The sequence below is a fragment of the Idiotropiscis lumnitzeri genome, chromosome 3 (assembly GCF_059441095.1).
Source record: "Idiotropiscis lumnitzeri isolate Australia: NSW breed Sydney's pygmy pipehorse chromosome 3, RoL_Ilum_1.0, whole genome shotgun sequence".
NCBI lineage: Eukaryota > Metazoa > Chordata > Actinopteri > Syngnathiformes > Syngnathidae > Idiotropiscis > Idiotropiscis lumnitzeri.
This window is the reverse complement of record NC_142393.1, coordinates 28,266,277-28,280,763: the sequence shown is the minus strand read 5'-3', so window position 1 is coordinate 28,280,763 and position 14,487 is coordinate 28,266,277. Positions and strand designations below refer to the sequence as shown.

General features: G+C 39.1%; 1 protein-coding gene across 2 annotated transcripts; it reads right to left on the bottom strand.

Moving 5' to 3' along the window:
• Nucleotides 1-4,692: 4,692 nt before the first annotated feature.
• On the bottom strand, nt 4,693-12,588 carry ndfip2 (Nedd4 family interacting protein 2). Of its 2 annotated transcripts, none has more exons than XM_088291119.1 (8): nt 12,372-12,588; nt 10,018-10,219; nt 7,993-8,123; nt 7,806-7,893; nt 6,326-6,450; nt 6,193-6,259; nt 5,962-6,069; nt 4,693-5,701 (listed from the first exon to the last, which is right to left on the bottom strand). In XM_088291119.1, exons 1-7 carry the CDS (start codon nt 12,396-12,398, stop codon nt 5,966-5,968), a joined length of 744 nt encoding a protein of 247 aa, XP_088147245.1. In that variant the 5' UTR covers nt 12,399-12,588; the 3' UTR covers nt 4,693-5,701; nt 5,962-5,965. The 2 variants fall into 2 exon arrangements, with proteins under 2 accessions (XP_088147245.1, XP_088147246.1); XM_088291120.1 differs by having other exon boundaries at nt 8,005-8,123.
• Between the last annotated feature and the right edge of the window lie 1,899 nt (nt 12,589-14,487).

Here is a 14,487-nt window from a genome sequence, read left to right as displayed (position 1 = left end):
AGAGAGTGCTGCTGACAGTATGCCTTGCTAAAAAGTTAGCAAGGTCGATGCGTGTTGTTATAAATAGATGGACGGAGAAATTTAGTTTCGTTCTGGCTGCAGCCGATTCAAAACCAGTGTGCATCATATGCTCCGAAACCGTCGCAACATTGCAAAGCGCCACTACGAAACAAAGCACCGCCCTTTTTGCAAAGTTATCCGCTGAAGTTTGAGGTGAGCGCACGCAAAAACATCAAACTTCGAGTGCAGTACAACAGATTTTTACATTTTCGTTTACAGCCCAGCGGCATGCAAACGAATGTTCACTAAAAGCATCATGGATTTTGGGGAAACATAAAAAAACGTTCAAGTGATGGGGAAGTTGTGAAGGAGTGCTTAAATGCGGTTGCACAAACATTATTTAAAGGAAAACACAAAGCCCAGATGTGTGAAATAATCTACCAAATCCCAATGGCCCTGACTTCGTTCCAACCCAGATTTAAGTCACTGGCAGGGCAGTCAAAAACTCATTTTTCTCATTAAGAGAAGTTAAAAAAATATTCAAAAGAAAAGGTGGTGTATTAGCAGCCTTCGACGGTACGTGATAAAGTGAAATAAGTGGTTAATTTGGTAAATGGAGCTGCCATACGGAATTTTGCATCAGCCAACAAAGAGAAGTATGAGTCATGCTGCTTCAAAGGTATTCTGTCCTGCATTTACAATTACACCCCTAAGTGCTAACCACGTGACTCCTGAGGCAAATAAGTGTGTACTGTGAGCATTTCATAACATCACACGAACACAAGCACACGCATTTACAAAGGTTTGAAGACGGTTGATGAAAGGGATTATTACGTGAAGCTAGGTCCCCCTTGTGGTTAAAAGAATTTATTACAAGTCTCATGCATTTTATTTGTCTTTTTATAGTGTTGGCTGACCAAAACTTTAAATGACTTGTCGAAAACATCCATGGTACATTAGAATTCAAGAGAGCCGATTTCAGGCAATAATTGAAAGAGAAATAATCTAGTCAGGTTCAAACCTCTGACATTAAGTAAATTAAAATTTATAGTATTGGCAGTTTTTATGACAAACTCGATTGTCATGTAATTGGCAAACATTAATACAAGCAACTGTTGTACTTATAGTAATGTTACAACCAAGCAATTAATGAATTCCACTTGCTTCAAAAGAAGGTTTCTCTCTAACCACCAGACGTATCCCTACATGCTGCATGATGAGAAAGGTGGCATTTAATGGTCTGACGTTCTGGAGTGTGAGGACACCTTTTAGTCATATTGCTCGGAGCAAAAGGTGCTCGGTTCAGCAGACCTATCGCATGGTGGTTCAGCCCTGTTGCAATTTAAACATCGATAAAACTACAGAAGGAAAGCATCACAAATCACTGATGGGGTGTAGCATTACTGACACTATGAAGAGCAAAACCATTAAGATTTACAGCCACAACCATGAAATGGGAGCTATAAGATAAAATGTGTTATGAAAGGAGTGCTCAATCGAAATTGTAAAACCCCTTTTAGATTTTCAGTAATATCCTCTCATCAAAAAGACACTCAAGTTAAACGGTCACATTTAAAGTAAAAAAAAAAAAACACATTCAAAGCAGGTGTAAAAGAAGCCATTTATGTCAAATTAAAAAAGCCATCTCCAGAGGACGCGGTTTGAGGCATCCCTTATCGTCCAGACATCTCTCCGCCAAAGACCGCCTCATTCAGCGGGAAACAAGCTGTTTTGCCACAAGACGAGTGAATTACTCTTGTTGACTACCCCCAGAGAAAACACCTAACCATTGATAGGTGTCGAGGCATAATTAGAGGGACTCCACACCTGAGATTTAGAACTGAAGAAGCCAATTGGATTAAAGGTGAAAAGTCTACAATAAACAAGAACAATCTAGTTACCTTGATTCAAAATTTGCTGATTGCCATGACATGGATGACTGAACTGGTTGCCAGCCAATCGAAGTGCACACAAAGACAAACAACCACTTGCGCTCATAATCACACCTTGGGCCAATTTAGAGTGTTCCATTAACCTAGCATGCATGTGTTTGGAATGTGGGAGGAAACCGGAGTACCTGGAGAAAACCCACACAAGCATGTGGAGAAAACTATCACATTTTAATGATAACATATCAAATTAAAACATGAAATCACTTTATATTTTGAAATATATCACATTAAAATGTGAAACTCACACAACATTTTATATAATAAATATAGTGTGTGGAAAGAAAATCTCTTTGATATAGATATATCTGTGTGAGCTGACAATAAAATTTTAAAATGATCTTTGGAAAAATCATCCAAGAGAATTCAGCAGTGCCGTGGAATTACCAATGTTTCTGCTCCACAGATAAGTTTATAGACTCCTTTGCATTTTGATTTGATTGGACCACATTCCAAAAAATACAAAATCCAACCGGAGCACCAGACAATGAACAGATCAGCCATGGGTATCAATGGAAATTAATGTCGGAAACATTGAAAGAGCTGTGAAGAAACATCCAAAGACAACAGTCGATGACGTCACAGTCAAGTTTCACAGGACGGGGGTGAAGGTATCACGATGCACTGTTCGAAGAAGACATCGAAGAAATATAAATGGCAGACCACAAAATGCAAACACCAACATCATTAACAAAAATAATTAGGTCAAAGTGGATTTTACAAAGTCGAGAGATGAGCAACAAGTTTTGCAGCAGAGTTGCATGGATTGATGAGACCAAGATTAACCTCTACCAAAGTGATTTGCTTTAGCTCATCTAGTTCACTAATCTTTTATTGATGACTGTAGCATGCCCTCCGAACCAAGGATGAGACTTTACTGATGATTTTGTGGTTTATTTTTTAGCAAGATGTATCCATAACCGTGTAACCTTAAAACCGAATCACCGTAAGAGCTGAAACACAGTTCAAAACATATGCTTACAATTAGCTGACATATTTCACATTCAACACTTAATATTTACAAACACAAAATACTTATATCCATCGTTTACACACCTTTTGCCTCTTTGGAGGGGGTGCTAGAAAAATAAACGTCCGTTTTCTGAGGCTTAATATGAAACTTTTTGCCGTACTCTTCGTCAATTTACCTTAAGTGTGAACAATACTAAACAGGAAGTTCACATTCAAAATAAAAGCACATAGCTTAAACCGGAAGTAGATCCTTTCAATGCAAATTTCAAATGAAAATAAAATACAATAAACAAAATCACCGCTGCTGTTCACAAAATATGAATATGGTTAGTTACAATGACAAAACTCAATTCCAAATGTAGTTGCGGCATTGTGTTAAACATAAATATAAACAGAATAAAATGATTTGCAAATCGAATGATCTAATGATGTATTTTATTGTTTTTAGCAAATAATCATAAACTTGGAATTTTATGGCTGCAAAACGTTCCCCCCCAAAAAGCTGGGACAGGTGGTAAAAAAGAGAAAGTTGCAGACTGCTCGTCAAACACCTGTTTGGAACATCCTACGGGTGAACAGGCTAATTGGGAACTGGTGTGTGCCATGATTGGGTATAAAAGGTGCTTCCCTGAATTGCTCAGTCATTCACAAGCGAAGATGTGGTGAGGTCCACCTCTTTGTGACTGACTGCATGAGAAAACAGTTAATTAGTTTAAGGACAATGTTCAACATATAATTGCAAGGAATTTAGGGATCTCATCTGTGGTCGACAAAATCACCAAAAGCTGCAGAGAATCTAGAGCCATAACTGCATGGAAGCGGCAATGTTCAAAAGCCAGCATCTGTGATGGTATCGGGCTGTGTTAGTGCCAATGGCCAGGGTAACTTACGCATCTGTGAAGGCTCCGTCAATACGGAAAGGTTTATCTGGATTTTGGAGAAACACATGCTGCTATCCAAGCAGTCTTTTTTTTATGACAATGAAGACCCCGGACTGTTGAACAGCTAAAGCTGGACAAGAAAGGAAAAGAATTCCATGGTGGCTTCAAACAAAAGATGCTCTGTTATGAGTTGTTGAACACATCTAGATGCACAGTGCAGTAAAGACCATGAAACTTGTATTGGCCCATTATGAATTTGTTGAGTTTTCTGTGCTATAGAAAAACAGTGTCTCAAACATTGACAAGAAAGGAACAATGGTAGAAAAATAAACACTTGTGGTACGTTTACAACTTTATTGGCATTTTCCAATACATCAATTAATTCCAGTTACAATAAATGACAAGTTACATTTGCCAAAGCAACACCAAAATGACTGCCATTTTATTTCATTTGTTCTTTGTACTGGTTCATGGCTTTGTAAATAAACTGTGGACTCCTGATATTCCTGCTAATCATTCAAGCACGTAAAATCATGCAGCAAATTTGGATATCGCTGAAAAAAAGGCTGAGGAGGGAAAAAGGCGATTAAGAGTTTGGCAATGCTTTCGCAGTCACAGTTCAGATGATAAATGAAAAAAAAAAATCAGTGAGAAAAGTAAAAAGTGCAAAAGAAAATGAAAAAAAAACAACAGCAGTATTTCACATGATTAAGAATTCAAGTTGAAAAACATGGAAAGCAGTTTTAATTTTTAAACTGTTCCACCACCACATCAAGTTAAGGAGACTCAAATTATACTGTACAGAAATTCAAAGTGCAAATATGAATTGGTATGAAGCTTGTATTTACATTTCAGTTTCAGGTTTACTTTGTCCAGTCAGGCTCAGCTCTCATTACACTGAACAATGGTTATCTCCGCCTTTTGTTTTTTAGTACAAATCAGCAATTATTAGGTGTTCATGTGATTTGGGGATTCCCATTGCCAAAAAACACTTCCATGAAAAGAAAGGACGGAAAATTTTAGTTACAAAACCACAGAGAAATATCCGTATTAAACGCATGGCCAGTCACATTTTTAGTTGTATTGCCAAACCTTTTGCATCAATATTGATCATAACTCGATAATCCACAACTATTACTGGAAATAACTCAAAAATAACTACATTGCATAGGACTTGCTTGCTTTCTGGCCATGTTGAACTTGTCCTCCTGGAGCACAATATGGCTCAGAAGCATTTTTTTTTTTTTTTACACTGCTCGATGATCTCCCGTGAGAAAACCCACGACCACAGCTATTGGTCAGAAATTTGTCTTTTTTGTTGGTGTCAGAAATGACAGCAGTGGGTAGCCCTCCTCCAGTATAATTGTCTGGCTGGTGCTGCATAGGGCAGGAATCAAATCCTGAAATTCATCCTGTTGACCATTTGGCTCAGACATGCTCAAATGCTATTTCGTTCACCTAAAATCAAATGGATTAGGTTCTAATTCAATTAGGTGCTGCCAAATATCGGATTCATTTTCAGCCCTCCATAGTGAGCCACCATGGGATATGTAACCTGGTCCTACATGCGCATTTATGAATTGCCTAAAATTGATCAAAGTGAACATGACTGAGGCGTTAATAAGGATGTAGGCAGTCCCACTGGAGGTGGCAGTGCAACATCCTGGATGGAGTAAGACTTGATCAGAATAGTTCATTGGCTGACGGGCACAACTCATTCTAAGTGGAGAAAATCGACATCTATTTGCTATGCATTCAACTATTCCTTTCTCCCTACATTTACTTTGCTGCCCTTCTTCCTCTTCACTGCAGCGATGGCCTGACAGGTTATTCGAAGGGTGGGGATGGGTGGTGGTTGTAGGACATCTCAATGGAACGGAATGGTGATGGGACGGAAACCTGGAGAAAATCACAGAAATTAACCAGGGGCCGCAGCAGTTTGATACATGCGTTGAGAAATGTATTATGTAAAATGCAATATATTAAGATACTGTAGTGTACAGTGATTCAACAAAAAACAGACATGCACGTTTTGTCCATTTTTCAAATGGTGTGTATTCGTGTGGCTTCCCCCTAAAGCAGTGCTGGTGAAAAATTGTGACCCCCCTCCATTATTACGTTGACAATCAGTGAGCTAGACTAATCAAATTTTCTTTTACCTAGTTAATACAGGAAAAAGAGGCGTGTTCTGTGTGAGGAGGCCATGTTCTCGGTCATGTTGCGGACCTTTAGATAGTTGACAAAACCTCTGAAGAACAGCAAGAGACCTGCAAAAGAAGAAAGCAATCAGAGTGCCAGCAGACCTTTCAAATAAGGATGGGTGGGAGAGGTTGGTTTTACATAACCTAAGTATATGGAATGAACATCCAAGTTGAATTGTCAGAACTTACCAAGCAACAGGAAGATCCACCACAGCCAGTACTGACCATTGAAGTAGCCAGTGAAGTAGTCGGAGAACTGGAAAAGAAAACGGTGTGATATTTATGTAGACCACATTAAGTTTGGGGTAACATTTTCACTTACCCTGACAATGAGAATCCACTTGATGAGGGAGAGGCCAAAGCCACAGATGGCGCCGTAGCGCCCTGCAATGGTGTTGGTCAAGCAGAAGGACAAACAGAAGCCAATCCAATTGAACAGGAAGGCCACTAGAGGGCGACAAAAATAAACAAAAAGATGAGGTGGGTTGAGCAAAAATCTGAAAAATTGAGTTCAGACATGAAAAGCCTTCATATTCCCTAATACAAGTAACATCATCTAAAAAGTTCTCTTAAATCATCGGAAATTAGGACTTAAAGAGGCTTATGAGTAGCTTTAAGCACAACAGAAGGGTGTTGGGCCTGTGGGACATGGTGATGTCAATTCATCCAACCCTATTTGAAATTAAATTTCAGACCAATTTCACAATGTTGCCAATGTTGTCCAAAGTTGCTCCAGACGATCATCACTGTTATGCTCTCCTATATGGAGCGTATGGTTTTACCACTGGAGTTATTCGATCGGTTATTTATATAGTGTGTGTGGGTGTGTGCGCGTGCGTGCGTGTGCGTGTATGTATATATATATATATATATATATATATTTTTATTTTATTTTTTTTTTCCAGATTTGATACTATTTACTTTCAGAAAATTCCACTCATGAGTTAACAATTGCTCAGAGTTTTGAACCAAGAAAATTCAGAACATTTCATTTAGACATCAAGCTAAAACATTTACTTGGTTGTTTATGTATTTTGACACTTGGTTGGAGAGGCATGCCAAAGACCCTGCTATTTGCACATGTACATCTCTCCAAAGCGCTTATCAAGCAATTCAAATTTTAATTTCCCATAGTACATTCTCTTTAAAGTTCGAAAAAGTCTTTTTTTGCGCAGGAGTATAGGTGCGCATGTTTTCTTTCTTTCTTTTTTTTTTTAAATGCCCGGCCGACATCTAGCAATGGTGTCAACGCCGCACAGAAACAAAGGCTGGGTGATTATGGAAAAAATAATCCTCATTATTTCTTTTTATATTGAAGTTCTGATTAATGAAAGTTATTATTCGTTGATTTCAAAACTCTGTAATTATTCAACTACCGAAACTCAACTATGGGTATGAGTCACGTTTCTTTGATGGTCCAGAATGTTTCCTCATTAGGTGTTCATATCCTGTTCGTGTTTTGTATTTTACCATGTAATATGCTCATGACAGCTTTTGCCAATTGTGATAACAACAGACAGTGATCTATGGCGCATTCCAAGTCGTTTTGTTGCATTTCATTTGTCTCTACTATGATTTTTTTCCAGCCCTTTATAATGTCATTAATACTGGCTTGTAGTTTAGTGCAGCCGCCATTCATGGTTACATAGCAGTCGCGTTACACCCACATTGTGTTCAGGCACACCTTGTAAATAAAAGTGTGCTCATTCTTTATTTCCTTCCGTGTGGTATTATAAAACAAGGGGAATCATCATTTGCACTGGAATGACCAGGTTAACACACAGCTCCAGTCTTTTACTTACTAAAAAAGGCCAACATGAAGATTCCATCATTACCAACTCGCAGTTGGTCAGCATCGCTGAAATCATCTCTGGGAAGAAATTCATCCTCCTGATAGTGATGCATGCACAGGTAATTATCAGTAAAACACAGAAACAAATGCAAAGAAACTTTTGTGGAAAGAAAACAAGCAGTAAAATGGATTCGCACCCGTGAAATCACCTCCACAGTGGAAGCAGCCAAGGCGGCTGCTTTTGCTTTTTCCGCTTCATCGTATGTGGGCAACGAAGTGGCCACGCTATAGGGTGGCGGCACTGGGAAGTCACTTTGGAAACTGCTCTCTGTTGTGAATAAATTGAGAGGAGACATTCATGTACAAAGACTATAAATCAGCACGCAGTCTAATGGGATTTCAACACCAAAACAACCAATGTGGTTACATAACGTAACACAATGTAATCATTTCGTTTACATGCAGGTAAATGGGAAAAAAAATACAAAAATGATGAAGCCTTGTGTTTTGAATATACTACACAGAAATAAATGTTTAAAAGACAATTGCTAAAGATAAAATGCAAATGCAATGCTTACTTCATAGGCTCATTTAATCTAATAGTGAACGCTGACTTTTTTTTGAATGGGTATTTTGATTTAGAGCTGTTCAGGATGGACAATTTGTGACAATTTCAAGTGAAGGAATTGTGATCTCTCCATCATCTTCCACACAGAAGCGCAGTGTCTCGTGTCCTCATTGCTAATTCTGGCAAATTTCATTTCACATGACTTGTAGGACACTCAAATTATTTACTGTTAGTCGTTTTGTGTTTATATGTCAACAGGTAAGTGGAAAAGGAAAGCTACCAACTCCGCCTGGAACCTGGATGTGGTGTGCTGCGGTTCCTGAGGCTCGCAGGTGAGTGTCTATTATACTCAAAGAAATTTGGTTTGCCTACCACCGACACAAACCCAAGTAAAGAACTCAGAAAATGAAGGCAGGGAATTTATCCAAATAAAGTGAACAGTTGTTATTACAAGTAAACCATTGTAATAAGTAGTTTGACCACAAACACTGATCTTAGATATGGGAAAATAAAATTTTGTCCCGGAATAGTAGTTCAAATGAGAATCAGTTTTCAAATATTGAGTGTATATTTTGAAGCTATCCAAAACAGTAGGTTATAAACTTTGATTAAGATGTACAGTAGTCCGTCGTCACTTTGCACTTCACTTTTCGCGGCTTCAGTGTTGCTGATGTTATTGTGTGAAGCAAAAGTTAAGCCACAATTACTTGCAGCGACAAAAGGAAGAAGCACTGTCACGAATTCTAGTTAAAATAAGATAATTTAATCTAAAATTATTAATAATACATAATTAAATATATAAATATATATAATTAAAACTTTAACGTAGTTAGCAAACCTTCCAATGTTCCTTCATTATCATCTGGAAGCAGACGGCGGAATGTTGTCTTGAAGATCACCTCTCAGAGCTTGCAGCTTGGTATTTAGCCTTCATTTTGCATTCATTAATTTTCTTCTGGAACAAGTATTTAGAAGGTTGGGAACCGTGTCGGGGGTCGCAAAAGCGTAATAGAGATGTAAACCCCCCCAAAATATTTTTTTTAAATATAAATACAAAATAATAATAATAATAATAATTGGAATAAAAAAGGTCGACTTCTACTTTTCGCAGTGAGTTCCAGCCCCAATTAACCGCAAAAAAACGAGTGTACAATAATACACAAACTGTCACTGTCTGAAGCATTTTATGTTAACTGCAGTGGTATTTAAGAGCCATAGGGTGGCAGTCATGAGCAACAACACCTCCGGCTGATTACATCCATCCATCCATCATTTGTACCGCTTCTCCTCACTAGGGTCCGTGCTCACACTCATACCTAGGGGCAATTTAGAGTGTTCAATCGGCCTGCCATGCATGTTTTTGGAATGTGGGAGGAAACCAGAGTACCGGGAGGAAACCCACGCAGGCACGGGGAGAACATGCAAACTCCACACAGGATGGCCAGAACCGGGATCGAACCCAGAACCGGTCCTGTCTCTCACTGTGAGGCTATCGTGCTAACCAGTCGGCCACGTGCCGCCCGGCTGACTACATAATCAGTCACATTTGCTATGAGAAGGGGTAGAAATGCAACAGGAACTTTGAATTAGCAGGAATTTATACTACAAGGAATTAAATGTTTAGCTTGTTGGTGGAAACGAGGCTCTAACAAACCTTGCACCGCTGCAGTTGCACCCTGGTCAATACAGGCATAAGGTGGCGGAGGTGCATCTGCCCCACCAGCCTCTGCTGGAGGGGTTGCAGGTAGCACGCTGCTCTGTGTCTGGCTTTGGTCTTGCGACGTTCCAGCTTGGGGGGTGGCACAGGGCTGCTGCTCACTCCCGGAGGCCTCAGAGGAGTCATCCTCATTATGCAGCTGAAAGAGAAGACAATTCAACACCCTGAAAACACCATCCAACCCAAAAGGGGTGTCCATGAGTCTGGCAGAATGAGCCAAAAGAAGGAAACCAATATTTTTTTTCAAACCAAACTCTCCGTAATTGCACTATCTAGTATTTGACTCCTGCGCAACTGAAAACGGTGACCAACCAGAAGACACCAAGTGTGATGAGATGACTCAATTCTGCTGGTAAAGGAAGCGAAGCTCAAATAAACTAAATAAAGACACAATGGAGGTTAGCAGAGCAATAAAACTAAATCAATCAACATTCTCTTGAATCATGTTTTGTTCTGTCATTTTCTTTATTAAAACATGGCAGTGGTTTATCTGTGACTTGGATTCATTAAGGGCATTTTTTTCATTGCGATGGGGAAATTGATCTAATGTACGTGTAATTTAAAGCTCGGTCGTAGAACAAATTAAACTTGTAAGTCAATCAATCACTGTAAAGGCGAAGCAGTATGCTGACTTTGTTTTTAATCTGGATTACACATTTGCACCCATCCCACCCAATAAAAAGTTAAAATTTTTGCTGGTTGCAAATCCCACAGGCAACTAAGCAGCCCTCCAACAACAGTTTCCGGTGACACAAATGCTGCTCTAGAAACCACAATGAAAAGGGTGGAGATTAAAATCAATTATAAATGGCAGCTGGTCAAAGCGCACTTATTACATAACAAATCCTCATAGCTTCATCACGAGCCTCCTTCTGGCCCAAACAACATGTGGGTCTGCCTTTGAAAACAGTATATTTGAAACGTGACTATTTTTTTGGGGGTGGCGGGGACTATTATACAATGTGCTGGGCCCACATTTCTCTATACCATCACAAATTCATTCAGTGATCAAAATAATCACAATACTACAACAAAATGTATTTTTTATCTAAATATTTCACACACACACTTGCATTTAACATACAGGGTGCATGTGCAGAGTAGTATTCCCTCTTACTGTACATGTTGTGTGAAGCGATTAGTAGATGAGGGAGTAGAGCAAGATTTAAGTCTCCCAACGAAATGATGTCTATGGCCGTGATATTGAAATAATAATTTCAAATTCAAAGCGTGCATGACGTCAATCATGTTTGCAGCGAGATGGGTTTGAATGTAAACAAACAACTGCTGTTTTCTAACAATTGATTCTTTATCTGTGTGCAACTAACACATACATAAGGATTGTTGGATTGTTGAGAAGGTTGTTTCAACTCTCTTGTCCCAAGCAGTCCTCTCTCTCGTTTCACTTTAATTTTAGCACCACTTCTCGTCCCTCTCCCCGTCTCCTTTGCGATGCATTCTTCGCTGAATGGACATTGGCCAGCTTCAAGTTAGAGGGGAAGCGCCTCACCAAGTGGCTAAAGTCAAATAAAAATGATAATAAAATGCCACATCCAAAAGGACGCCCGGCATGACGAGGGAAAACCTAATGGAGCTGCTCTAACTGGCTGCCGGTGAAGATGCACACAAGAAAAACAATCCAAAACGGATTGACAGGACACACCTATCCATCCATTATCGGTATCGCTTATCTAAGAAATGAGAGAAAATGTTGGAAAAGTACTATAAAGTAGAAAATCCGAGGTAGTTAAACAGCAGGAGCTCACTGCACTGAGATCGTGTAACTGTAACCGACCTCCCCGCCCCCTTCAACCGGACTCAGGTGGGCATCTTGGGACAGGGGCACCCACGTTTAAAGTCGACCTAGAAGGTATCATCGGCACTCGACGCTGGAACAGGGAACGGTTTAGCGTCACATCTCCAATCCGGCCGCCGTGCAGGCTAATGACGATGTCAACGCAACCCGAACTGAGTGAACGACATTTCAACAACGACGACAACAACAACCAGCTAAAGACTAACAACGTCGACAAACTACTGTACTGTTTACAGAACGGGTTTGCTAAAGTTAGCCTAGCATACGCGGAGGTATTCACCTTACTGGTTGGCATAAACACGGGCAACGGAATACGAAAAACGTTCCTTTAAAACAGCGTCGATCCAGAGCGAAAACATAACGAAGAAAATATAAGGCGGTGGAATTCAATGGTAGAACAAGGTTGCATGGCCTATTGGTTGTGGTCGGAGCGTAGGCCAAATGGCACAACATTAAACACTCAGTTAGTACTTACCACTTGGTATCGACTTGTTGGGTCCATCCTGAAAAGATTCAACTGGCGAGCAAGCCAGTCAAGAAAGTTGCGATTGTTTTCCCGTTAACGAATTTGAAATGTCCTGTCGAACAGACCTAAAACAATACTAAAACTGACCGCATAAGAAATGGCCGCAGTTGACAAAACACTCGCTTCGTTGTTGCTAAAAAGGTTGACTAATGTCAAGTTTGTCTCGAAGTCTTACACTTCCGCCTTAGTATTTCAAAATACAGCGATGACGTGACGCAAATTTCCACACACAGTTTTATAGACTTCAATAAAACATTAACGTATACATAAAACATTGTTAAATATATATTCCACACTTATCCTGTATTTAAAATAGTTCGAATCCATGTTTTCTTAGTTTGACTCTTGTGTATATTCTATTTTGCCCTCCGCAACATTTCCAAATTAGTACGTTCTTCCCGTTTCCGGAAGAGCGAGGGATTGGGTGAAATTGATATGACGCAAATATAATCGAAATGAATGTTTACCCACAAGTTTTTCCACCCCAACTAAAATCCTTGCAGTTTTGAGAGGGAAATTACTCCCAAACGTTTAGTTTCCCCAACACATGAACTCTGAACATTGTTTCCTTGTTCAGCAAATACAAACTATATCAGTTCATCGTGGTTAACTGTGTAAAGCACGCGAGAAAAAGTAAGATAACGGAGGATTTTAAATAATCGAAATTGGGTGTTTGACTTGAACTCGTCGTAAAGTCTCATTTTCTTAAACACAAGTTACGACTCCATTTACTGCTTATTTGCAGAAACTCGCTCTTAAATCCAGCCATTTATCGGGACAAAGGGATGTCATGTGAATTAACAAATGCAGTTTACTTAATATGTATATAACCTAGGGTTGAAGCAATGATGCAAATATGTACATGCGCGATTTAAAATCAAAGCAGGTCTGCATTAGATACATCACACTTTGGGCCTTATTTGTTAAATTATATGTTCTCATTATACTATTTATTTTAAGGAGTTATGTGTTCAATGATATGCCAAAAATGTCAATATTGTTATAATTGTAGGAGTATTCTGAAACTATCGAAGAAATAAATATGGATATCGATGCATGCGCAACTAGCTTTAAGTCTATTATTCAAAGGGAATAAATGTCGTTCGGGTTTAGTAGCCATGCAAAAGACCTTAATGAGACACCCCACGCTTCTATCCATCTATCAAAGTAGTCTAAAATGTAATTGTAAATGTGCGCAGGATTATACATTCCCACACTTCAGTGAATAATTTGTTGTGTAGATAATTCTAATGTCCAGCAGAGGGCAGAAACGATTAGGTTATAATCTGAGGAACCTTTTACACTTCAGTATGAATTCTAAAGGAGTTGATACATTTATAAATTAATGTGATGGTCATAACTCCATATTTTATACAATATAGTGTTTCACTAAAGTAGTTGTTGACACTTATTTGAATCTCCCCATGATATTCAAAACACAAGAGTGTATAAAAGCTAACTCTTAAGACATCTCTTGCAAGGAGCCTACAATATTAATTTGCTTTTTGAACATGCTTGTGTGATTCCTTGCCAACAGACAGCTGTACTGGCGCTTACGTGTGTGATTTCTTTTGACTTGGGTGCACTGATGTGGTTTAGTCAATCATATAAGTGTTCTCTCCAGGGACGGAAACATCGAGACAGCTGTGCAAACCCAGCATGCGGAAAGAGGCTGTCATGTTCAATTCAACATAACGATAATTATGTTGGTATGTGATTGCTGATCTGAAGTTTTCTTTTTATTCAATTGCATGCAGCAAATAAACCATTGTTTCTAGGTCATACAGGGTCAAATTAAGACAGCAAGCTGCACTCAATTTAAATGTTTGATTGTTGAAAAGCTAATCATCGGGCAGCAAAAAGGAATGGTTCAATATCAGTATGTACACATGACAAAATAAATGACAATGAAACAGAGGAGGGATGGAGTTTTCTGGTATTCCCAGCATCGCTGCTATTGTGTATCACTCAAAAGATCATGAAAAAGTGTACAGAAAAGTCAAGATATTCTCTACTAGTACCCAAGACCGTGTGTTTGATGCTGAAACACTTTCTTTCCCTCGCC